The 26,443-nt window shown below is 43.6% G+C and overlaps 1 protein-coding gene across 1 annotated transcript in view; it reads left to right on the top strand.

Annotated features, from left to right (window-relative positions):
- Positions 1–1,176: 1,176 nt before the first annotated feature.
- The window catches only part of LOC140453987 (ankyrin repeat and death domain-containing protein 1A-like), a 58,844-nt gene continuing 33,577 nt past the window's right edge, over positions 1,177–26,443 (top strand). Inside the window, exons 1-7 of the mRNA XM_072548896.1 lie at positions 1,177–1,269; positions 10,513–10,611; positions 14,398–14,502; positions 15,361–15,459; positions 15,576–15,671; positions 21,160–21,258; positions 25,245–25,343. Of these exons, the coding sequence (XP_072404997.1) occupies positions 10,519–10,611; positions 14,398–14,502; positions 15,361–15,459; positions 15,576–15,671; positions 21,160–21,258; positions 25,245–25,343 (591 nt within the window). The 5' untranslated portion in view covers positions 1,177–1,269; positions 10,513–10,518. The remainder of the gene's footprint in view (positions 1,270–10,512; positions 10,612–14,397; positions 14,503–15,360; positions 15,460–15,575; positions 15,672–21,159; positions 21,259–25,244; positions 25,344–26,443) is intronic.

Genomic DNA, 26,443 nt, shown 5'->3' with positions numbered 1-26,443 from the left:
GGTGGGGTTGAGGGACGGGGTGGGTAGGTGGGGTTGAGGGACGGGGTGGGTAAGTGGGGTTGAGGGACGGGGTGTGTAAGTTGGGTTGAGGGATGTGGTGGGTAAGTGGGGTTGAGGGACGGGGTGGGTACATGGGGTTGAGGGACGGGGTGGGTACATGGGGTTGAGGGACGGGGTGGGTACATGGGGTTGAGGGACGAGGTGGGTAAGTGGGGTTGAGGGAGGGGGTGGGTACATGGGGTTGAGGGACGAGGTGGGTAAGTGGGGTTGAGGGACGGGGTGGGTAAGTGGGGTTGAGGGATGGGGTGGGTACATGGGGTTGAGGGATGGGGTGGGTAAGTGGGGTTGAGGGAGGGGGTGGGTAAGTGGGGTTGAGGGAGGGGGTGGGTAAGTGGGGTTGGGGGACCGGTAGGGTAAGTGGGGTTGAGGGATGTGGTGGGTAAATGGGGTTGAGGGACGGGGTGGGTAAGTGGGGTTGAGGGATGTGGTGGGTAAATGGGGTTGAGGGATGTGGTGGGTAAATGGGGTTGAGGGATGGGGTAGGTACGTGGGGTTGAGGGATGTGGTGGGTAAGTGGGGTTGAGGGACGGGGTGGGTAAGTGGGGTTGAGGGATGTGGTGGGTAAGTGGGGTTGAGGGACGGGGTGGGTAGGTGGGGTTGAGGGACGGGGTGGGTAGGTGGGTTTGAGGGACGGGGTGGGTAAGTGGGGTTGAGGGACGGGGTGGGTAAGTGGGGTTGGGGGACGGGGTAGGTAAGTGGGGTTGGGGGACGGGTTGGGTAAGTGGGGTTGAGGGATGTGGTGGGTAAGTGGGGTTGAGGGACGGGGTGGGTAAGTGGGGTTGAGGGACGGGGTGGGTAAGTGGGGTTGAGGGACGGGGTGGGTAAGTGGGGTTGAGGGACGGGGTGGGTAGGTGGGGTTGAGGGACGTGGTGGGTAGGTGGGGTTGAGGGACGGGGTGGGTAAGTGGGGTTGAGGGACGGGGTGGGTAAGTGGGGTTGAGGGACGGGGTGGGTAAGTGGGGTTGGGGGACGGGGTGGGTAAGTGGGGTTGGGGGACGGGTTGGGTAAGTGGGGTTGAGGGATGGGGTAGGTACGTGGGGTTGATCATTTAAAGAAACTGCTCGGCTTATTGCATCCTCGAAGGTTGTGTTCATGTTGTGTGTTGGTCCAGGAGAACAGAACAGCATTGCACTGGGCAGTTGCAGGTGGAAATGAAGATGCCTTGAAGCTTTTACTGGATCATAATGCAAATGTGGACATTGAGGACAAGGTGTGTTTGTTAGGGAACTCGTGTAGAAAGTTAATCACCTTTATATCTTTGACTGAATGTTCTTGTTCAGTTGGGTAGGTGATTTCCAGCCAGTTTTATGCTGTAAACATAACACAGTTACTGGAATAACATATTTACCCCTCTCAACCTGCTTTACTATTCTGTGCAATCATGATATTCTGCGATTGAACGTCATGTACCAGCTGTTGAGACAGCACCTTTTAATGTTCTGTAATTTTGAACTGTGCCCTGAAAAAGATACTGCTTTAAACCAAAGTCACAAAATAGTTCCAACCTGTTTGCAGCACTGAGTTGTAAGCATAGAACGTAGAAGATAGAACAATACGGCGCAGTACAGGCCCTTCGGCCCTCGATGTTGCGCCGATCCAAGCCCACCTAACCTACACTAGCCCACTATCCTCCATATGCCTATCCAATGCCTGTTTAAATGCCCATAAAGAGGGAGAGTCCACCACTGCTACTGGCAGGGCATTCCATGAACTCACGACTCGCTGAGTGAAGAACCTACCCCTAACATCAGTCCTACACCTACCACCCCTTAATTTAAAGCTATGTCCCCTCGTAATAGCTGACTCCATACGTGGAAAAAGGTTCTCATGGTCAACCCTATCTAAACCCCTAATCTTCTTGTACACCTCTATCAAGTCACCCCTAAACCTTCTTTTCTCCAATGAAAACAGCCCCAAGTGCCTCAGCCTTTCCTCATAGGATCTTCCTACCATACCAGGCAACATCCTGGTAAACCTCCTCTGCACCCGTTCCAGTGCCTCAATGTTGCTTTCCTCTGTATCAATGAGTTGTTATGACACGGTAGTAAACCTTTCTGCTAATTAAACCAACACACAGAAAAGCTCACCTTGCCTTGTGATCTGTTAAAGTATTAGTGACAGAAAACTACCCAAATTCGACTATTTAAAGAAAAAACACAATTTTATTCTTCAAATTCAAAAGTGAACATTAAACAACATCTATTTACAGCTCTAAGTCTCCTTTCTCTAAAAGATTTGTCATCTCCCTCCCACTCTATAACAGTCTACTGATCGAATAAAGCCCCTATTAAATTACAGAAACTCCAGACAGTAGCTGTTGTCTCTGGAGTCAATCTTCCTCCGTAGATCTCCCTGGGACATCTTCAGTCTTCTACTTCAAAGATGTTTCATAGGAAAAAGATACCTTTTGGAGAGTGTTTTGAATAGCAGTCTTTCAATGGCAGAAGGTGCTCTTTCTCTCCCTAACTGTCAAAATACCTGTTTTTTTATACCCCAAACATCAGATCGTCTCATTGGTTCGATGTTGTCAAAACAGTAAAATCCAACTTCAATTGGGTTTTAGTATCTTGGCACATAAATTAAACTGGTTAAATTCAAACTGCTGTGAAAACAACGAGGTATCTAGTTTACAGCCAAATGTTACATCTTTAAATTATCCAGTACACTTAGTGCCTGCTAGTCAGTCACATGATGGATGCCTGCCAGCTTTTCAGTTTTCACTCTCTCTTAAAGGTACAGTACACGCCTTCACTTCACAACACCTCCCCCCTTAAGAAACGTTGAACCATCCTAATGAAAAGATGGCTTTTTTTTTTCTCTATTTCTTAATCCCATTACTATAAAATACATAGGACATTAATCTAAGTTCTTATTAACTTCTGCACACATACACACACACACACACATATATAGGTATCTGTTCAATCTTGTCTATACATTATCCATTAAATCCGCGATAATGCATCTGCTATCACATTCTTACGACCTACAAAATGTACTATTTGCAAATCAAAAGTCTGTAACATAACCCTGGGATGGGGAAGTCCATAAATAGAGGACATAGGTTTAAAGTGAGAGGGGAAAGATATAAAAGAGACCTAAGGGGCAACTTTTTCACACAGAGGGTGGTACGTGTATGGAATGAGCTGCCAGAGGATGTGGTGCAATTACAACATTTAAGAGGCATTTGGATGGGTATATGAATAGGAAGGGTTTGGAGGGATATGGGCCAGGTGCTGGCAGGTGGGACTTGGTTGGTTTGGGATATCTGGGTCAGCATGGACGGGTTGGACCAAAGGGTCTGTTTCCATGCTGTATATCTCTGACTCCATAAGATTCCAACAAAATAGTCTCATATTCTTGTCTTTAAATTGTTCCAAGAATGTAAGAGGATTGTGATCCTTGTACACAACTGTCTCCGACACATTGTTCATGTCATAAACATTAATTCTCTGGTGGGTGTTGAATTTCTTTAAAAAGAAACCAACTGTCAGTTCAATTCCATCATCACCTTCCCATAGCAGTATAGCTCCAGCTCCTGTTCACATCGAGTGCAACTTTGAAGGGTTTCAAAAAGTTTGGTGTAGCTAAAACCGGCGTGGTGGTTAATACTGCTTTTAAATTGTTAAATGCCTCCTGGCATTGTTCTGTCCACCAAAACTTTGTATTCTTCTTCAGCAAATTGTTAACGGTGCCACTACACCACTGAAGTTTGGAACAAGTTTGGTAAAATCCACTTTGTCCCAAAAATCGAAGGACCTCTTCCTTCAAGGTTGGTTGTGGAAATTCCCCAATGGCCTTTGTCTTTGCGTTGTTGGGGTCAACCTTCCACGACCGGTGTCATGTCTCAAGAATGTCACCTCTGCTTTTGCGAATTCCGTTTTATTTAAGTTTATTACCAGTTTGGCTTCTCTTAATTGTTCGAAGAGCTCTGCCAACTTGTACCATGTGATCTTTCCAGGACTCACTAAAGATCACCACATCGTCCAGATAGACTGCACAGATTGCTAACCCAGCCACAACTCTGCTCATGAGTCTTTGGAATGTGGTGGGTATGTTCTTCATTCCAAAGGTCATCACTTTGAATTGATATAGTCCATTTGGGGTTACAAACACAGAAATTTCATTTGTTTTCTGTGATAAAGATACCTGCCAATAACCATGCAGTAAGTCCAACTTTGTAATGTAACTGGCTTGTCCAACTTTCTCTATACAGTTCTCTAATCTTGGTATTGGATATGAGTCTGATTTTGTTACGGTGTTGACCTTGTGATAATCCACACAAAATCGTTGAGTCCTGTCAAGGTTTGGGAACTGATACAATTGGTGAACCCCACTCGCTCTGACTCGGTTTGATGATATCTTCGTTGTGCATCACATCCACTTCCTTCTGGACCTGTGTGGCTTTGAAATGATTAAGTCTGTAGGGGTGTTGTTTTATTGGAACAGCATTCCCTTCTTCTACCTTATGCACAATAGCATTAGCCCTCCCCACCTTTATCCTGCATATGTCCTCACACTGCTGCAATAAACCTTTCAACTGTGTTCTTTGTTCCTGAAACTACCCTATCCCACTCCTCAAGGACTTCCTCATTGTATAACATATTTGGAGGCCCATCAAACTCCACAGTATTTGGATATGATTCCTCTGTGGGGTAGTAACTAATACATGTTTGTCCAGTTCGTTCTGTCTGTTATAATAAGGTTTCATCATATTCACATGACATACCTGATAGTTCTTTTCCTATCCAGCATCTTTACCAGATAATTTATCTGACTCATCTTTTTCTCAGTTTGACGGGGACCACTAAACCTGGCTTTGAAGGGATCTCCTATATTTGTTAACAATACTCCTACGTCATCCCTACAGGAAAATGTCTGAACTTCAGAGTTTTTATCTGCCACCTGCTTCATTTTATGTTGTGTCCTCTTCAGGTGCTGTTTAGCTAGTTCACCTACCTGATTTAATCTCTCCTTCACCTCCGATACATAATCCAAGTGTGAGATAGTCATAGAGTCATAGAGATGTACAGCACGGAAACAGACCCTTCGGTCCAACCCGTCCACACCGACCAGATATCCCACCTGCCAGCACCCGGCCCTTCTGACTTTGGTCCTGTCAATTTCTCTTTAATTAATTTCAAAGGGCCTCTCACTTCATGTCTGAATATTAACTCAAAGTGAGTAAACCAAGTAGATTAGTTTGGGGAGTCTCTAATGCCAAACAATATGAATGGGATACCTTTATCCCAATCACTCAGGTAACCCTGACAGTATGTTCTTCAGGGTCTGATGTCACCTTTCCAAAGCTCCCTGGGATTCAGGATGATACACACTGGATTTAAAGTCAAGTATACCTAAGCTAGCCATCACTTCCTTAAATAGCCGAGCAGTAAAACTAGCCCCTTGGGCTGACTGAATCTCTCTGGGTAGCCCATACCACATGAAGAAAGCTATTAACTTCTCTGCCACTCTTTTTGCCTTAATACTCCGTAATGGAATTGCCTGCACAAATCTGATAGACACATCCATTATAGTTAACAAGTACTGGTTCCCACTTTTAGTTCTCGGGTGGGGACCTACACAATCAATTATAACCCGCGTGAAAGGTTCTTCGAATGTGGAAATTAGCAACAAAGGTGCTGGTTTTTATTACCACCTGTGGCTTACTTACCATTTGGCATATATGACATATACAGCAAAAGGTAACCACATCCTTGTGCATTCCAGACCAATAGAAATGAGTCTCTTGTACTCCAAGGTGACCTCCTACAGGTAGTTCATGTGCTACCCGTAACACTTCCTGCCTGTATACTATTGGCAACGCAATCTGGTGTAATTCGGTCCATTTCTCCTCTGCACTAACTTGGCGTGGTCTCCATTTCCATCTTAGCGTTCTGTCTTTCAGATAATAACCCTCATGATTATCCTCTGCCTCCTTTTCGGAGGTACGTATCCACATATATACCTTTTATTGTGTTGTCTTGCTGTTGCAAGTCCCTTAGCCTTTCAGGACTAAACACTTCTGCCTGACCCTCTGCCTGTTCAGGTTTTTCCTGCACCGTTACGTCAAACAGAATATCCGCTAACTTGAACCTCAACTCCTTCGTCTTTCTCTTTATTTTTCGCTTCATGCTGTGACTTATGATAGTGAGATCTTGTTACTACACAGTCTGGGAAAATACCAGGATATTTCTGTTTTAACTCCTCACTTTTTTGGTCTTCCTTGGGCTTCTCCACAAAGGGTGTCATTCCCACCTTGGATCCTGCCAAATCATTCCCAAGAACAAACTGAATTCCTGGAACTGACACCCTGTCAATCACACCCACTGTTACTTCCCCAGTCTTGAGTTGGCACTCCAACCTGATCTTACACGGGGAATGCTAAATTTCTGTCTGCCTATCCCAAATTACCACTGTCTCGGGCAACAGGTTGGAGTGCAAATATGTTCATCTCTTTTTATTTGAGACTGGTTAGATCCTGTAACTCTCAAAATTATAACTTCTTTCCCTTCTCCCCCTGTTCCTTCTGAGTAAACTTTACCCACAGAGGTGAATCCTTTGTACAGATCGGGTACTAACTCCATACCCAGCCCCTGCCTCGGCTGTGTACTCCCCTGCAGCTCCTCGGCTCCTCTTGGGATTTCCTTTACTACCTTCACTAATGCCACTGGTTTAGCTTCTTCTACCACATCTTTTCCCAGAGTGCCTTTCTTTAACGACCAGCACTGTGACTTCACATATCCCACTTTACCACAGTGGAAACACTTCCTTCCCACCCTCTTGGGCTTCTTTTTTAACCTGTGGTAAACAATTACTAGTGTTCTCTACTCGTTGTTTTGTAGTGTAGGGTCTCCCCTTCTCCCAATTTCTATTCTTACCAGAAGCTGACCTTTCCTTTACGCACCACTGTATTTTCACCTGCCTTCTCTGCTGCTCTTCTCACTTCTTGAACTTTCTATTCACCCACATGAATTCTTACCATCTCTGGAAGTGAGTTTTTCAACACCTCCAGCAGAATAAACTCTCTGGAGGTTTTATCTATTTTTACCCATCTATCAAAATGACGACGTTTAGTACTTTCGAATCCAACCTAAGTCTGACCTGGTTCCTTCTTTATGTTTCTGAACCGCTGAATAGGTGTTTCTGGTACCAATTCATAAGCACCTAAAATAGCCTGTTTAACCTCTTTATAATCTCTTGACCCCTCATCTGACAGTGCGGCAAATGTCTCACTAGTTTTGCCGACCAGTTTAGTCTGAACTAGCATTACCCGTAAGTCCTCTGACCACTCCATCTGCCTAGCCAGTTTTTCAAATGAAATAAAGAAGGCTTCGACATCTTTCTCATCAAAATGTGACAGTATTTTAACATATTTGTGTATATCACTACCTTCTCTCTTCATCTCCATCCTATTAACGACTTTGCTGACTAAGTCGCAACTTCTGAAGTTGAAATTCTCTCTCTTTCTCTCTCCCTTTCCTTTCCTCTCTCTCTCTCTCTCTCTCTTTATCTTCTAACTCCATTTTCTTCAATTGTAATTTAAGTTTTTCTAACACTACTGCACTTGTCCGTTTCTCTGACACAGCTAAGTGTAAGCGTAACTTCCTCATAATTTCAGCTTTGGTTTTGTCCTGGGTTAAGCCCAATTCTAACTTCTTTGCTAATTATAGAGTCATAGAGATGTACAGCATGGAAACAGACCCTTTGGTCCAACCTGTCCATGCCAACCAGATATCCCAACCCAATCTAGTCCCACCTGCCAGCACCCGGCCCATATCCCTCCAAACCCTTCCTATTCATATACACATCCAAGTGCCTCTTAAATGTTGCAATTGTACCAGCCTCCACCACATCCTCTGGCAGCTCATTCCATACACGTACCACCCTCTGTGTGAAAAAGTTGCCCCTTAGGTCTCTTTTATATCTTTCCCCCCTCACCCTAAACCGATGCCCTCTCGTTCTGTGACTCCCAAACCCTCTAAAAGTATGGTCTTTTTCTTTCTTTCTAAGCTTTCATGGCAAATTAGCGAATTGTCTTCAAACTCCAGAACCTCTTTAGCAATTTTAAGAGCCATTTCTCTCACTTTTAAATTAACCAACCATAAGTCAGCAAAATTAAACAAATTGTATCACCCATGTTTTATTTAAAGATCTAGGACACTAATCAGCAAGTGTTTAAATCTGCTAGGATCTTTCGTATCTCAAATCTGTTCAAATCTATCCAGATGTTAGCCTAGATCTGTCTAACCTGTCCAAATCACAGACCTGAGCCCCAAACTGTTAGGACACAACGATAAACCTTTCTGCTAATTCAGCCAAACACCCAGAAAAGCTCACTTTGCCTTGTGATCTGTTAAAGTATGAGTGACAGAAAACTACCCAGATTCCACTATTTAAAGAAAAAAACACAATTTTATTCTTTAACTCCAGAAGTGAACATTAACCAACTATTTACAGCTCTAAGTCTCCTTTCTCTAAAAGATTTGTTATCTCCCTCCCACTCTATAACAATCCACTGATCCAATAAAGCCCCTATTAAATTTACAGAAACTCAATTTTTTAAAAAACTAAGCAGTGGCCATTGTCTCCGGTGTCGATCTGTTTGTAGATCTCCCTGGGTCGTCTTTGGTCTTCTACTTCAAAGATGTTTCATATGAAAAAGGTACCTTTTGGAGAGTGTTTTGAATAGCAGTCTTTCGATGGCAGAAGGTGCTCTTTCTCTGCCTAACTGTCTAAATTATCTGCATTTTTATACCCCAAACATCAGATCGTCTCATTGGTTCAATATCTTGGGGCATAATTTAAACTGGTTAAATTCGAACTGCTGCGAAAACAATGGGTATCTAGTTTACAGCCGAATGTTACATCTTTAAATTGTTCAGTACACTTAGTGTCTCCTCATTGGTCAGCTTCACGCTTTCTTAAAGGTACAGTACACACCTTCAACTTCATAACAGAGTGTAAAAGCTCTGTGGAGTTGATGGGTTTTAAACTAATAATTATGTGCTTGAGGACAATGTTTTAAGTGTCTACTGAGGGAAGACTTGGCTTATGTGGGAAATAGTCAAACAATCTCTCTCTCTCTCTTTTTTTCGGTGTTTTTCTCTTGCTTTCTTTCTCTCTTTTTCTTTCTGTCTGTCTTTCTCTTTCATTTCCTCTCTCTTTCTTTCTCTCTCTCTCTTTCTCTCATGTGGTAGTGTAGGTCCAAAGCTAATCCTTGTGGCTGAACAGACTGCTGGCATCACCTGAACCCAAGGGAAGCTGCATGTGATTGAAGTTTCCTTGAGTGTAATAAATTGACATTTGCCTTTATTTATTAAAATGCATTAGCTACAGTTTTGCTCAGTCACTTGATCTTTGAAAATCTTTTTGTACACAGTCCATCTACACTGCTTACAATGCTGCCTAGCTTTGTGTCATGGACATATTTGGATCAGAGAATCATGGAATAGAATCACAGATTCCCTACAGTGTGGAAACTGACCCTTTGGCCCAACAAGTCCACACCGACCCCCCCCCAAAGAATAACTCACAAAGATCCATTCCCCTACCCTATCATTCTATATTTATCTCTGACTAATGCACATAACCGATACATCCTTGAACATTACAGGCAATTTAACATGGCAATTCACCTGACCTGCACATCTTTGGATGGTGGGAGGAGATTGGAGCACCCGGAGGAAACCCACAGCCAAGGGGTGAATGCACGGACTCCGCACAGACAGTCACCCGAGGTTGAAATCAATCCTGAGTCCTTGGTGCTGTGAGGCAGCAGCGCTAACCCCTGAGTCACTGTGCTGCCCCACAGTGGGGGATATGGAGCTTTTGTCCCACCATCTAAACGATGAATAAACGAGTAACTGCTATTATCCTGTCTCAGTCTGCTGCTAGTCACCCATTTTCTTATATCCAGGTCAATGATTTGTCCTCCGTTTCATAGGCATCACCCTTAGCTAACACTTACGACAGTCATAAAAACAGACAGCATGCAAAGAAGTCCCTTTTTGCTTCATGAGCTGACTCTGGAGAGCAGGTTTTACCATCCAGTTCTGATATTGTAAATGTGTTAGTGATAAATGGTGGTTGTAATACTCCCTGCTGTTAAACTGGTTTTAACTGTTATTTACATGGGAAGACCTTTTTTTCTGCAATGAGAGACTTTACCTCTTTCTCTTCTTTACCTGATGTTGGAAAATGCAGGCTGTTTGATTTCTGGGCCCGTTGTAATTGGTGGCCAGATTTGGTTGCTGGTGAATAACCCATTGTGACCTTTTGTTTCCACATACTCCATATTACTCTAGTCACGGTCTGTTGAACAACTTTAATATTAACAATGTTAAAAATCAAGGACTCATGATATAAAACATCTTCGATATAGTACACCAGCTCTTCTATAAGCTGAATAAATATTGCACATTTCAAGCAAAATACTTTTCTTCACTTGTAGTTTGGAATGACACCAGCCCTTCTCGCAGCCTGGTTTGGCCATCTTCAACTCTTACAGATCCTAGTCAATGCCGGAGCGAAGGTTACCATCAGGAACTCGGTAATTTCCAGATGGCAGTCCTATCTGGGGTGACGTGAGTATAGAGCAGCACTGGAATAGTTTCACAAGCAGGTTCGAAACAGCATCTCAAAATTCAAATATTAAGCAATTGCATCAGTCTCTTGGCACAAAATGGCTCTACTTTCTTATAGCATCACAAGTGGAATAAATGAACTAGCTGTGATGAGATACTGAGCCCAATCATGTGAGGGAACTGGATTGAGCCGCAGTCAGTGACACACGGTGCTGGAGACAAATACTGAGTAGCAGAATGAGGAAACTGGATTAACATCAGTAGAAATAGTGACACGGTGAACTGAGAGAGTTGTTGTCAACTAACTGCATGAGAGAGCTGCTTTAACATCAGTAGAGATACATTTATTCGAATGGGAGCTCTGGGTGCAGAGGTTACAAATAAAAATGTAAAAAATGAAAACAGAAAGTACTGGGAAACCACAGCAGGTCTGGCAGCATCTATGGAGAAAGAAAGGGAGTAAATGTTTCAACTCGAATATGGTTCATTGGAAGTGAAAAGAATTCAAAATGTGATGGGGTGTGGGGTGGTGGGGGGGCAGATGTGTTGGGAGATGGTCACAATAAGGAAAAAGGAAGGTCAGGAATAGGTCAGAGGTTGGGAAAGTTTAAATGACAATGATATCATTGAACGAAAGGCAAAGGTACGAGTCATGGAAGCCCTGGTCCACCTGGAGGGTTAATGGCAAAGTAAAGAATAACTCTCTCTGAAAGAAAGAGAAGCCATTGAAACAAAATACAGACGGCCAGCTGGCGAAACACGGAATCAAAGTGGAGGGCAGAGTTCGTGGCCTGAAGTTAATGGGTCCAGAAAATGTCGAGCTGGAAGATGAGTTGTTTTATTTATTCACGAGATGCTACCTTCTTGAACAAACAATCGAGGTATTTTTCAACGTATCATTTCAGTTACATCACACTGTAAATGTTTGCGATAAATTCTGTGCGTTAGGACTGACCCCTCCACTATCACCTGATGAAGGAGCGTCGCTCCGAAAGCTAGTGTGCTTCCAATTAAACCTGTTGGACTCTAACCTGGTGTTGTGTGGTTTTGACCTTCTTGAACTGCTGAAGGCCATGTGCTGTTAGGTAGGGAGTGCCAGAATTTTGAGCTAGCAACATTGAAGGAGTAGTGACATATTTCAAAGTCAGGATGGTGACTGGTTTGGAGAGGATCTTGTAGATGGCGATGTTCCCAATGTATCTGCTGCCCGGGTCCTTCTAGATGGTAATGGTGTGGGTTTGAAATATCTAAGGAAATTTAACAAAATTCTGTGCTGCACATTGTAAATGGTACACTTTGGTGCTATAGTGCATCAGTGGTGGTGGGAGTAAATGGTTGTTTATGTGGCTGGGTTCTCAATCTCTGACCTGTTCTGTCAGCACAGTATTTGTTTCCTCATTTCCCCTTCCCCCACCTCATCCTAGTTCCAAACTTCCAGCTCAGTAACTGTCCCCATGACTTGTCCGGACTTGTCCGACCTGCCTATCTCCTTTTCCACCTATCCACTCCACCCTCTCCTCCCAGACCTATCACCTTCATCCCCTCCCCCACTCACCCATTGTACTCTATACTACTTTCTCCCCACCCCCACCCTCCTCTAGCTTATCTCTCCACGCTTCAGGCTCACTGCCTTTATTCCTGATGAAGGGCTTTTGCCCGAAACGTCGATTTCGAAGCTCGTTGGATGCTGCCTGAACTGCTGTGCTCTTCCAGCACCACTAATCCAGAATCTGGTTTCCAGCATCTGCAGTCATTGTTTTTACCTCATTTATGTGGCTAGTCTAGTTCAGTTTCTGGTCAGTGGTATTAGAGGTTGATAGTGGAGAGTTCAGCAATGGTAGTGCTAATTGAATGTCAGTAGAGGTTAGCTAGATTTTCTGTTGTTTGAGATGGTCATTGCTCGGCACTTGTGTGGTGCAAATGTTACTTGCCATTTGTCAGCCTAATATAGGAGATCGGAGCTGAAAATGTGGTGCTGGAAAAGCGCAGCAGGTCAGGCAGCATCCAAGGATCACAAGAATCGACGTTTCGGGCATGAGCCCTTCATCAGGAATGAGGAAAGTGTGTCCAGCAGGCTGAGATAAAAGGTAGGGAGGAGGGGCGTTGGAAATGCGATAGGTGGACGGAGGTCAAGGTGAGGGTGATAGGCTGGAGTGGGGGTGGGGGCGGAGAGGTCAGGAAGAAGATTGCAGGTTAGGATATTGTCTGGGTTTTGTCCCTGTTTGGACATGGACTGCTTCAGCATCTGAGGAGTTATGAATGGTGCTGAACATTGTGTAATCATCTGCAAACGTCCCCACTTCTGACCTAGTGATGGAGGGAAGGTCATTGCTGAATCAGCTGAAGATATTTGGGCATGGGACACTGCTTTGAGGATCTCGTGCAGAGGTGACCGAGAGCTGAAACGACTGACGCCCAACGACCACAACCATCTTGATACCACATGGAGTGATCGAATTGGCTGAAGTTGTGATGGTGACAATCTCTGGAGAGGGCTGAGAGGGCTGAAGATGCTTTAGCCTCGTATTTTACATTCATGGGCAGCCCTCTCCCCATATTATTGAGGATAGGAATATTTGTTGAGCCTATTCCTCCAATGAGTCATTTAATTGTCCATCACTGTTCACAACTGCAAAGCTTAGATCTGATTCACTGGGTGCACGATCACTTAATTCTGGCTGTCACTTGACGCTTCTACTGTTTGACATGGAAAGTAATCCTGTGTTGTTGCTTCACCAGGAGTGACACTTCTTTCATGGATATGTTTTTCAAGCTTGCAGGACAGAAAAATGAGCTTCAGAACAAATGGTGACTTAAAATGGCAACGCCCTTAACCCATTTTATCACACACCTACCACCCTTCAGATCTGAAAAAAACATTATAATAGATGCTACCAGATCTGGGGGAGGGGATAGCACTTTCTGTTTTTATTTCCAGTTTCCAGCATCCCCAGTACTCTCCCAGTGTGAGGGATTTGGATGAATATCTGTCAAGATACCAGAAGTTATCGATGATGCTGGGGTGGAAGGTTATTGAGCTGAAGGGAGCTGGACTAACAGTAGCATTGAAGCAACATTGAATAATACGATGGATACTTTGAGAGACAGAATATTTGAATGAAATTTGAAGGTAATGACCAAATTATGTAAATAAAATTATTTTTACTTTTCACCTGTTGCCCCCAATTCTGTTAAACATTGTGTCTTATTTTGTGTTGATGGTGGGACACAAAGTGCTTTTGTGAAGATGTTATTGTGTCAAAATCTGAAGCTTTGGATAAAGGCCATTACAATACGTTATGCAAGGGAAAGATATAAAAGAGAGCTACGAGGCAACTTTTTCACACAGAGGGTGGTACGTGTATGGAATGAGCTGCCAGAGGATGTGGTGGGGGCTGGTACAATTACAACATTTAAGAGGCATTTGGATGGGTATATGAATAGGAAGGGTTTGGAGGGATATGGGCCGGGTGTTGGCAGGTGGGACTAGATTGGGTTGGGTGATCTGGTCGGTGTGGACGGGTTGGACCGAAGGGTCTGTTTCCATGCTGTACATCTCTCTGACTCTATGACAAGGTACTGGGAGGAGGTATTACTGAGTGACTGATGGAGATGAATTTTCTTTAGTAAGAATGCCGTCAGTAATACAGGGGTGTGACTGTGTGAGAGAGCTGGATTATCAAAATACAATCAGTAACACAATCGAGTTGGAAAGAATTTATTATGCATTCATTCATTTGGATTCTATTCAGATTGGACAGAGTATGCACCACTGTGCTGCTCACCAGGGACACCTGAATATTATCTGCTACACAATGGAGGAGCTAGAGGAGATCCCACTGGACGAACCTGATGAGGTGAGAGCTATTACCAACCAGACGTTCACTGCTGTGGTGCTCATTAACCTTCATATACTGTAATACTTGTACACTCTGTTGCTGTGTGTATGATATGATGGTGTGAGTATTAAATAGGGATTTCCCCAGCTTACTGTTAGTTTCACTGACTCTGTCATTCCACAATTCTCAGTAAGAAACAGGACAAAGTGAATGGGACCTGCTTATCTGCAACTATCCTTTAATCTACCCCCTCTGCTGTGATAAACGAGGAGGCATTTGTATCACTCTTCTGTTGGAGGAGGTTCTCTGAAGTTGGGAAGCAATGGCTTTGTGGCACGATCCAGGTATGGTTCTGTGGACCAGGTTCCAATTTGAATTTGAATTCAGTAAATATCTGGAATTAAGAGTCTCGTGATGACTACGACTCCATTGTTGATTATCAGAAAAGCCCACTTGGCTCACGAAGGAAACTGCCGTCCTTAACCTGGCCTGACCGACGTGTGACTCCACAGCAATGTGATTGACTCTTAACTGCCCTCTGGGCAATTAGGGATGGGCTATAAATAGTGGTCTATCCAGTAACGCCCTCATTCTGTGGATGAATAAAAATCGGAAATGTCCTCTCACACTCCTGTACTTATGCCCTTCTCTCAGCTCCTGCAATGTTCTTGTTTTGTTGATACTGCCCTGGTAGTTAGTGTCTTTCTTTCTTGATATTCTTCATTTTCAGATCCCGAGCTGTTCCCAGTCCTATCCACATGTGATGGTATTAAAGGGGGATGTGTGTTGTGTGGCTGGGATGCTTGAGCAATGCAATTCGATGCACAGAATGTCTGTGTTTTTGTCTCAATTACTGGACCACATTTTGTTTTTTAGGCTGGAAAGACGCCATTACTACTGGCTGCAGAAAATGGCCAGTTGGACGTAGTGATGCATCTTCATGCCCTCGGCTGTGACCACCAGTTTCAAGACAAGGTATTTTCGGTGTGGGTGCCAGACCCCTCCCCATCACCATACTAAATTCTTGCTGGTCTCAACATGATTTGTCCCATGGTTAACATTAGGTCTCTAAAACTTCATTTCCAACCCAGGAAGGAAATAGCAGTATTCATTTGGCAGCGGGACAGGGCCATGTGCACGTGCTGGAGAATCTGATAGAGGGGGTCTGCACTGAGGTCAAAAACAAGGTTAGTGATGGACCAATGTACAGGTTCGTATGTGACCATTTGCCCTGGAGGTGTTGCATGGAGGTGTTTGGAGGTAGATTTGTACCTTGTAGTTTCCATCATTAAGAATTGGTTTTCCACTGTGCAGTATTGTAGCTGTACTGGTCACAAACATTCCATTAGCTTTTCAAATTACTTCTTATACATTCATTTTAGCCTGAAACTGTGGTTGTTTGATGTATGCTTATAATGTCTAAACTCCTAATTAAATTTTTAAGAATGTAAAGATTGTTTCGATTTACAGATTGGAGTTTTAGAGTGTATTACACTCTTGCTTCAGTGGGATTCGCATCGTGCAGCGGGGTGCTCATTTACTCTGTGTGACTCAGTACTACATTAGATGGAGTTTTTTGCTCTGTGGGAATGAGTGCCAAATGAGGTGGAGGGTTCTTCCCTTTGGGATTCAGTACCACATTGAAGTGCAGATCTACCCATGTTCCTTGGGGATAGGATGGTCAGTTCTGTAATTCTGTGGAAATTGTCAGCAGATGTCACCTTTCCAAGATTCATTACACAGAGCAAACTTAACAACCCTCTTGGGCAAACACATGACGTTTCAAATAACCACACCCAATGATGCTGTTGTAGCTGCTTCATAGTTTGGATTAGGATTGCGTAGAATCATTGAATTTTACAGTTTAGAAGCAGGCCATTCCACCCATCGTGTCTGTACCAGCTCCTGACAGAATTTCCCAGCTGGTCCCACTTGCTAGCCCTATTTCTGCAGCCCTCGAAATTCCTCCCTTTCAAACATATATTCAACTGTCTTTTGAAACCTGTGGAATCTGCCTGCACCAATCTCCCAGGCAGTGCATTCCAAATCCTAACAGGTCTCTGAGTAAAGACGTTTCTCCTCATCTTACTCCTCACCTTATTGCTGACAATCTTGAAACTGTGATCCCTAGTTACTGGCATATCAGCAAGTGAAAACAGAACATCTTTCTTTACCCTGTCAAGTCTTTTCACAACTTCGACTGTCTCAATAAGGTCACCTCTTAATTTTCTCTGCCCCAAAGAGAATTAGTCCAGTTGCTCTAATCTTTCCTTGTTACTAAAATTCCCTAATTTCTGGTGTAATTCTCCATTGAACTCTCTCCAGGGTATTTTTCCTTAAGTAAGGTGCCCAGAATTGAACACAATACTCTCAAATCTGATTTGACCAATGATTTATAGAGGTAGAGCACCACTTCCTTGCTTCTACACTCTCTGCCAAGGGTCCTATAAGCCTTTTCAACAACAGTTTCAACTTGTCTGCTGTCTTCAGAGACTCATCCACATGAACCCTGAGGTCCCCTTGCTCCTGTGTCCCTTGAAAATCACACCATTGAGCCTGTATTGTCTCTGTGTTTCATCTATCAAAATGCAACACGTCATATTTCTCTGCATTGAATTCATCTGCCCATTTGGCCAACTTAACAATGTCCCTCTGAAGTCACTCAGCATCGTCCTCACAATTCACTATTTTCCTGAACTTAGGATCACCAACACATTTAGAGATTTTGCCCTCAACGTACAACCTCAAATCATTTATAAAAATCCGAAAAAGCAAGGGTCCCCAACACCAATCCCTGGGGACACCACTTTCACCTTGTCTCCAATCTGAGAAATGGCTATCTATTGGTACCCTCTGTTTCCTGTCTTTTAGCCAATGTCTCATCCATGTTGCCAAGGACCCATCAACCCCAAACCCTTTTCATTTGCTAACCAGACTGCCATGGGGTACTGTATCAAATGCTTTCTGAAAATCTACAGCATTACCCTCATCCACTGTGCGTGTAACCCCTTCAAAGAACTCGAGTAAATTTGTCAGACATGACCTGCCCTTTAGTGAGTATTATTAACTCATTTTTGGTCTCAGTGTGTGTATTTACCTTCTCCTGTCTGATGGCCTCCCATCAGTTTTCCCACTATTGATGTCAGGCTGACAGGTCTGTAGTTCCCTGGGTTATCCTTTAGTCCTTTCTTAAACTGCGGTTTCACATTTACAGTGCTCCAGTCTTCCAGGATTAATCCTGTACACTCAGATCAGCCGAGGAAATTTCTGTCAACGGCTCCATAATTTACTCCCTTAACTCTCTCAGCAACCTGGGGATGCATCCTCTCTAGATGTATACATCCAGTCCCTCAGGATTCCCTCCAACAACATGCCCACCACCGAGGTCAGGTTCACTGGTCTACAGTTCCCTGGTTTGTCTTTACCGCCCTTCATAAACAGTGGCACCACGTTTGCCAACCTCCAGTCTTCCGGCACCTCACCCGTGACTATCAATGATACAAATATCTCAGCAAGAGGCCCAGCAATCACTTTCCTAGCTTCCCATCTGTTCTCCATTCCCTCCCCCCAGTTTCTGATGAAGGGCTTGTGCTCGAAATGTTGATTCTCTTGCTCCTCGGATGCTGCCTGACCTGCTGTGCTTTTCCAGCACCACACTCTCGACTATCATCTCCAGCATCTGCTGTCCTCACTTTCTCCTTACAAGTTTGTTTCTCAATTTCCCTCTGACTATTGGGGGGTCTATAATACAATCACAATAAGGTGATCATCCCTTTCTTATTTCTCAGTTCCACCCAAATAACCTCCCTGCATATATTTCCAGGAATATCCTCCCTCAGCACAGCTGTAATGCTATCCCTTATCAAAAATGCCACTCCCCCTCCTCTCTTGCCTCCCTTTCTGTCTCCTTCCTGTAGCATTTGTATCCTGGAACATTAAGCTGTCAGTCCTGTCCATCCCTGAGCCATGTTTCTGTAATTGCTATGATATCCCAGTCCCATGTCCCTAACCATGCCCTGAGTTCATCTGCCTTCCCTGTTAGGCCCCTTGCATTGAAATAAATGCAGTTTAGTTTATCAGTCCTATCTTGTTCCTGCCTTCCCTGACTGTTTGACTTGCTCCCTTTCCCAACTGTACCAGTCCTCCCTCCTTCCTTAGGTTTAAATCCTCCCGAGCAGCTCTAGCAAATCTCCCAGCCAGTATGTTAGTCCCCTTCCAATTCAGGTGCAATCCATCCTCTTGTACAGGTCACTTCTACCCCAGAAGAGATTCCAATGATCCAAAAATGCCTGCACCAGCTCCTCAGCCATGCATTCATCTGCTCTATCCTCCTACTCCTGCCCTCACCCGCTCGTAGCACCGGGGGTAATCCAGAAATTACTACCCTTGAGGACCTCCTTTTAAATTCCTATCTAACTTTTCATATTCTCCCTTCAGAATCTCATCTTTGCCCTTCCAATGTAATTAGTTTCAATGTGTATAATGACCTCCTGCTGGTCCCTCCCCCCTTTGAGAACATTTTGTACCCTGTCTTAGATATCCTTGATCCTGGCACCAAGGAAGCAACACACCATTCTGATTTTTCGCTGCTGGCCACAGAAACATCTGTCTGTACCTCGAACTAGAGAATCCCCTAACACAATCGATCTCTTGGAACCCAACGTACCCCTCATTGCATTAGAGTTGAAATAGACCTGGAATGACAGGTCTAGCATATGAGGAACGGCTGAGGATACTGGGATTGTATTCGTTGGAGTTTAGAAGATTAAGGGGAGATCTAATAGAGACGTACAAAATAATACATGGCTTTGAAAAGGTGGATGCTAGGAAATTGTTTCTGTTAGGTGAGGAGACGAGGACCCGTGGACACAGCCTTAGAATTAGAGGGGGTCATTTCAGAACAGAAATGCGGAGACATTTCTTCAGCCAGAGAGTGGTGGGCCTGTGGAATTCATTGCCACGGAGTGCAGTGGAAGCCGGGACGCTAAATGTCTTCAAGGCCGAGATTGATAGATTCTTGTTGTCTAGAGGAATTAAGGGCTACGGGGAGAACGCTGGTATGTGGAGCTGAAATGCGCATCAGCCATGATTGAATGGCGGAGTGGACTCGATGGGCCGAATGGCCTTACTTCCACTCCTATGTCTTATGATCTTATAGAGTCAGTCTCGGTACCAGAAACTCGGCTGTTTGTGCTACATTCCCCTGAAAGTCCATCACCTCCTACATTTTGCAACACAATATACTAGTTTGAGATGGGAATAGCCACAGGAGACACTTGCTCTACCTGCCTACCCCTCCTACCCTTCCTGGAGTTAATCCATCTACCTGCAGCTTTTCTCCCTTCCTATCACTGCGATCCATCACATCCCCTAGCTCCTGTAAATTCCTTATTGCCTCTAACTGCCGCTCCAAGTGATTCATGCGTTCTGATAGGATTCGCAATCACTTCCTGCAGATATAATCATCAGTAACACGGTTATATCCTAAACTCCTACATCCGATAGGAAGAGCACATCACTCTACTAAAAACCATCTTTGTACCTTCACAATCTACAGACCCAAAAAATAGCACAGTCTTGTTGCTCTTAAAAAAAAAACACTGCTCCAGGCTAACTTAATCCAGGCTTATATTTTAAAAAATTAATCAAGAGACAGATCTCACTAAAACATATAATCAAGAAAAGCTGAGCTGGGGAAACTGGCTACTTTCCGTTCAATGTGCAAGTGCTTTTTAAAAAATGTAAAAGCCTTTTGCCTATTAGCTATAATCAAATGAGCCCTAAAACCCTTCAACCCCAGATGTTTCAGAGTCTGTGTCTTTCATGACCTCTCTAAAAAAAACCAAGGGCAACATAATCTTGTTAAAGGAGCAGCATCATCACATATTGAACCTTATTACATTAAGATTGCTATTTCCCAAATGCTCCCCCACTCTGATATTCTTCACTTGGCTTTCCTCATTCCCTTGAACCATATCCAGCACAGCTCCCTCCTTTGTAATACTGGAAATGTACTGTTCCAAAAAGTAGTCCTGCACACATTGCAGGAACTTCTCCCCTTCCGTGTTCCACAATCTATCTTTTTCACAGTCTACCCTTGGGTAATTGAAATTAGCAACTATCACAACCCTGCCTGTCCTGTAGATGTCCACAGTCTGCCTGCAAATGCTCTCTCCTACCTCCTCTCTATTATTTTACATATAATTACCCAACAAGGTCACTGCTCCTCTTCTGTTTCTTACCTCCAAACATTTAGATTCTACTTAAGGAGCTGCATCTCGTTCAAGGGCAATGATACCATCTCTGACCATGATGGCTACACCTCCTCCCTTTGTATCCTTCCTGTTTCTACTAAAAGCATTAAAATGCAGTATGTTATGTATCTAGTCCTGTTCTGGCTTGAGTCATGTTTTTGTCAGTGCTACTATGTCATCTCCTCCAGAGCAATGTTTGCTTCCAGTTCCCCAGTTTTCTTCACAATACTCCATGCATTTATGTCTATACAACAATTTTAACCTTGGCCTTATCTCTTTCTTGCCTATTGACCTTCTTGATCCCCTTCTCTGTCATGGTGAGCAAGTTGATTTCTCCCAGACTCTTCCTCACTCGTTTCCCACTGTCGCCTGTAAGCACTTTAAAGAATATCATTCCATGTCTGCCAATATTTTGTTTCAGGCTGGACAAACTGCCCTACATCTTGCCGCGGAAGGGGGTCACTTCAACTGTGTAAAATTGCTGCTCGACAACCAATGTCAGATCAACGTGCATTGCAGTGTGAGTACAAATGTGAAGCAGTCTAAGTATAGGTCTAGAACATAAAGCAAAGAATAGTGTGAGTATGGAGTGTAATCCTACAGAGCTGTTCCACATAACAGTGTAAACATTGACCACTTACATTTATACAACATCTTTAAAGCAGTGAAAATCCCAAGGCACATCAATGGAACTTTATCAAACAAAATTTGACATCTAAGATATCTAATGATCACATTTGGTCAAAGGGGTCAACTTAAAAGAGGGAAGACAGCCGCAGAGGATGAGGGAGTGAATTCTCGAACTTTGAAAGAACTTGATAACAGAGGGTACAGTTGCCAGTTGTGGAGTGACTGAAATGGGGACGGCTGGAAGCATCAGAAATGTGGCAGTGTAGAGATCTTGGTGAGAGTTCAGGTGTGAAGAGATTACAAATAATAGGGAGGGGCAATGTCACAAAGGGATTTAAAAACAAGGATGGAAATCTTAAAAGTGAGGCATTATTTTAATTGGGATCAAGTATGATTTAGCAATCACAGACAAAGATAGTAAATAGGAGTAGGAATTCAACCATTCAGCTTTTCAGTTCCACCCATTCAGTATAATCAAGGCTGATCACCCAACTCAGTACCCGGTTCCTGTTTTCTCCCCATATCTTTGATACGCGGAGCCCTAAGAATTATATCTAACTCCTTCTTGAAAACATTTAATGCTTTGGTTTTAGCTGCTTCCTGTGGCTTAGAATTCCACAGGCTCACCAGTCTTTGGGTGTAGAAATTTCTCCTCATCTCAGTCTGAAATGGCCTGTCCTTAGACTGTGACCCCTGGTTCAGGAATCCCTGGTCATTGGGAACATCCTTCTGACAGTTACTCTAGTCCTATTAGAATTTTATAGGTTTCTATGAGTTTCCCCCCTCATTTTTCTGTTATTGAATGTAATCGTAATTGATTGTCAGTCTTGCTATCCACATTAGACTTTACCTGACATGCATTTGCCCACTCACTTAAGTTTTCAAAGTCACGTTGAAGTATCTCTGTATCCTCCTCACAGTTCATTCTCTCGTCTAACTTTGTGTCATCTGCAAATTTGGAGATGTTCCATTTAGTTCCTTCTTCTAAATCAATATATATTGTGAATATCTGGGTAAAGGCACAGATCCCTGCAGTAGCCCACTAGAAACTGGATTCCATGCAGATAATGACCTACTTATTCCTACTCTTTGCTTCTTTTTGCTAACATTTTTCCTAAAGCCATGTGCTTTAATTTTATACGCTAATCTCTCATGTGGGAATTTATCAACAGCCTTCAGAAAAGCCAAGTAAACCCCATCCATTCACTTCCTCTGTTCAATTGTAAAAGTTATGTTCTTAAAAAAATTCCAGTAGATTTGTCAAGTGTGATTTTCCTTTCATAAATCCTAATTCCATCTAATCTTGTCACCATTTTCCAGTTGTGTGCTATTATATCTTATATAGTGGACTCTAACATTTTCCCCATTACTGATGTCAGATTAACCAGTCTATAATTTTTGGCAATGTGGAGGAACAGAGGGATCTGGGTGTGCAAGTACATAGATCCCTCAAAGTTGCTACCCAAGTGGATAGGGTTGTAAAGAAAGCATATGGTGTTTTGGCTTTCATTAACAGGGGGATCGAGTTTAAGAGTCACGAGGTTTTGCTGCAGCTCTACAAGTCCCTGGTGAGACCACACTTGGAATATTGTGTCCAGTTCTGGTCGCCCTACTATAGGAAAGATACAGAGGCTTTGGAGAGGGTGCAAAGAAGGTTTACCAGGATGCTGCCAGGACTGGAGGGCTTGCCTTATGAAGAAAGGTTGAATAAGCTTGGAATTTTCTCTCTGGAGAGAAGGAGGAAGAAAGGAGACCTGATCGAGGTGTACAAGAAAATGAGAGGAATAGAGAGTCAATAGCCAGAGACTTTGCCCCAGGGCAGGATTGACTGGTACGAGGAGTCATAGTTTGAAGTTATTAGGATGAAGGTATAAAGGAGGTGTCAGAGGTAGGTTCTTTACACAGAGAGTTGTGAATGCGTGGAATGCATTGCCAGTGATGGTGATGGAAGCAGAGTCATTGGGGACATTTAAGCGACTGCTGGACAGGCACATGGATAGCAGTGAGTTGAGGGGTGTGTAGGTTAAGTTATTATATTTTACATTAGGATTAAATCTCAGCACAACATCGTGGGCCAAAGGGCCTGTTCTGTGCTGTACTTTTCTATGGTCGATGTTCTATAATTCCCCATTTTCTTTCTATCTCCTTTTAAAATGTTGAGGTTACATTACCTACCCTGCAATCCATAGAAATTGTTCTACAGTCTGTAGAATCTTGAAAGGTGACCACCAACCCATCGATTATTTCTAGGGCTACTACCTTATATACTCTGGGATGTGGATTATAAAGCAGGTGAAGTAGGTTATATCTGCCTTTAATCCAATCAATTTCCTCAACAGCATTTCCCTACCAATACTGATTTCCTCCAGTTCTTCCCTCTCACTAGACGCTGTCCTCCCCAACATTCTTTGTGATGTTATTTGTGTCCTTTATGAAGACAGAACCAAAATATGTATTTAATTGGCCTGCCATTTCTTTGATTCCCATCATAACTTCCCGTCTTTCTGATTGTAAAGGATCCACATTTGTCTTCATTAATTTTTTTTCTCTTATCAAACCTATAGAAGCTTTTACAATCGGCTTGTATATTCCCACAAGCTTTCTGTGGTACTCTGTTTTCCTTTTTGTAGTCAGTCCCTTTGTGCATTCCTGCTGCTGCTTTTGACAAATTTGTGTTCACTTTCCTTGGATCTAATCCTCTCACTAATTTCCCAAATTAGCAACGGTCAGGCCATATTTCCTGCTTTATTTTTGTGCCAGAAATCAACCAACAATTGTTACACTTCCTCCATGCACTCTCTGAATGATTGCCATTGCTCATCCACCATCACCCCTATAAGTAATGTTCCTCCCCCGTCCCACTCCACCAGGACACGCAGATCCTGGGCCTCCTCCATCGCCAAACCCTAACCACCTGACACCTGGAGGAAGAACGCCTTCATTTTCTGTCTGGGGACCCTGCAACCACACAGGATCAACATGGAGTTTGCCGGGTTAATCATTTCCCTCCCCCCACCTTATCCCAGTCCTAAGCCTCCAACTTGGCACCGCCCTCTCGACCTGTCCATCTTTCCCATCTATCTGCTCCACCCTCCTCTCCGACCTATCACTTTCACCCCCACCTTCATCTACCTATCACATTCCCAGCTACCTTCCCTCCAACCCCACCCCCCCTCCCATTTATCTCCCCACCCCCCCCCCCCCCCCCACCCCCCTAATTTCTGATGAAGGGCTTATGCCCAAAACGTCGATTCTCCTGCTCCTCGGATGCTGCCTGACCTGCTGTGTTTTTCCAGCGCCACAGTCTCGACTCTGATCTTCAGCGTCTGCAGTCCTCACTTTCTCCTCTTCAATTTATCACAGTCAACTTGTGCCTCATACCATTGTACTTCCCTTTATTTAAATTTAGGAATTTTGTCTCAGAATCTACAGTGTTACTCTCCATCTTAATGAAGGATTCCATCATATTAGGTCACTCTTCCCACTCGCTAGATTGCGAATTACTCCTTTCTAACTATACAACAGCCAGTCTGGAATGGCTCTAGTTGGTTCCTTGGTGTATTGATCCAAAAAAACAGTCTCCCTTCACACTCCAGGAGTTCTTCCTTGACAGCAATGTTACTGATTTGAATTGCCTGATCTATATGCAGAATAATTACAGCTGTACCTCTGTGCCTGCATCTTCAATTTCCAGTGACTAGGAGGATACTGCAAGGATTAGTGCCATCTCTGATTCGTGGGTGTGGAAGAATTGCCATTTAAGTATTTTACCAATACAGAGCCAATGTTTGATGAACAGATATCGAGTATCACCATGTAATTACCTGTAGATTTGCTGTGTTCAGGTAAAAGTCTAATTCCTGTTTCCTTAATCAGCAAAACCTCAATGCTCTGCACTATGCAGTAAAACAGGGACATCAAGATGTCTGTCATTTATTGGTGGAAAAAGGGATCGATGTGAATGCAGTGGGTCAGGTAAGAATGAAACTTTCTGTGCCACTGTATAAGCTCAGCTTTTGTCTCCAAATCTGCATTGAATAAATTAATCTCAGTCAAGCAAAAATGAGCTAAAAAAAATGTCGAGAGAAGAATGAGATATAAATCAACCTGAATTTCCACTTCTGATCACATTCCAGGGGCTATTATTGCTAAAGTGCATAGATGTGAGATGGTGACAGGGTTAGGCCCAGCTACTTCGCTCCTGTATATTAGGTGATGCTGAACCATGAAAAATAATAATTATGAACAGGTCTGGCTGCATTGTGGAGATAGAAACAGTTATTGTTTCAAGTCCAGGACTACTCTTCAGAAGAACAATTACCTTAATCTCAAAATGTTATTGCTGTTTCTCAATGAATGCTGCCCGGCCTGCTAAGTTTCAATAGCACTTTAAGTTTTTATTTCAGATCTCCGTTATCTATTATATTTTGCTTTTGTGTTATTGAAGACTAGATGTTTAAACTAGATATGGCTACAGGAATGGTGCAGGAGGGAAGGATTGGGTGAGCAAGTTTGCGGATGATACGAAAGTCGGTGGAGTTGTTGACAGTGAGGAAGGATGTGGCAGGTTACAGCGGGATATAGATAAGCTGCAGAGCTGGGCAGAAAGGTGGCAAATGGAGTTCAATGTAGCTAAGTGTGAGGTGATTCACTTTGGTAAGAATAACAAAAAGATGGGGTACTGGGCTAATGGTCGGATACTTGGTAGTGTGGAAGAGCAGAGGGATCTTGGTGTCTATGTACACAGATCTCTGAAAGTTGCCACCCAGGTAAATAGTGCGGTGAAGAAGGCATATGGCGTACTGGCTTTTATTGGTAGAGGAATTGAGTTCCGCAGTCCTGAGGTCCTGATGTTGCAGTTGTATAAGACTCTGGTGCGGCCGCTTCTGGAGTATTGTGTGCAGTTTTGGTCGCCATACTATAGGAAGGATGTGGAGGCACTGGAACGGGGGCAGAGGAGGTTTACCAGGATGTTGCCTGGTATGGTAGGAAGATCCTATGAGGAAAGGCTGAGGCAAATGGGGCTGTTTTCATTGGAGAAAAGAAGGTTTAGGGGTGACTTGATAGAGGTGTAC

The sequence above is a fragment of the Chiloscyllium punctatum genome, chromosome 28 (assembly GCF_047496795.1).
Source record: "Chiloscyllium punctatum isolate Juve2018m chromosome 28, sChiPun1.3, whole genome shotgun sequence".
Classification (NCBI taxonomy): domain Eukaryota; kingdom Metazoa; phylum Chordata; class Chondrichthyes; order Orectolobiformes; family Hemiscylliidae; genus Chiloscyllium; species Chiloscyllium punctatum.
This window is presented reverse-complemented; position numbering and strand designations above follow the sequence as displayed.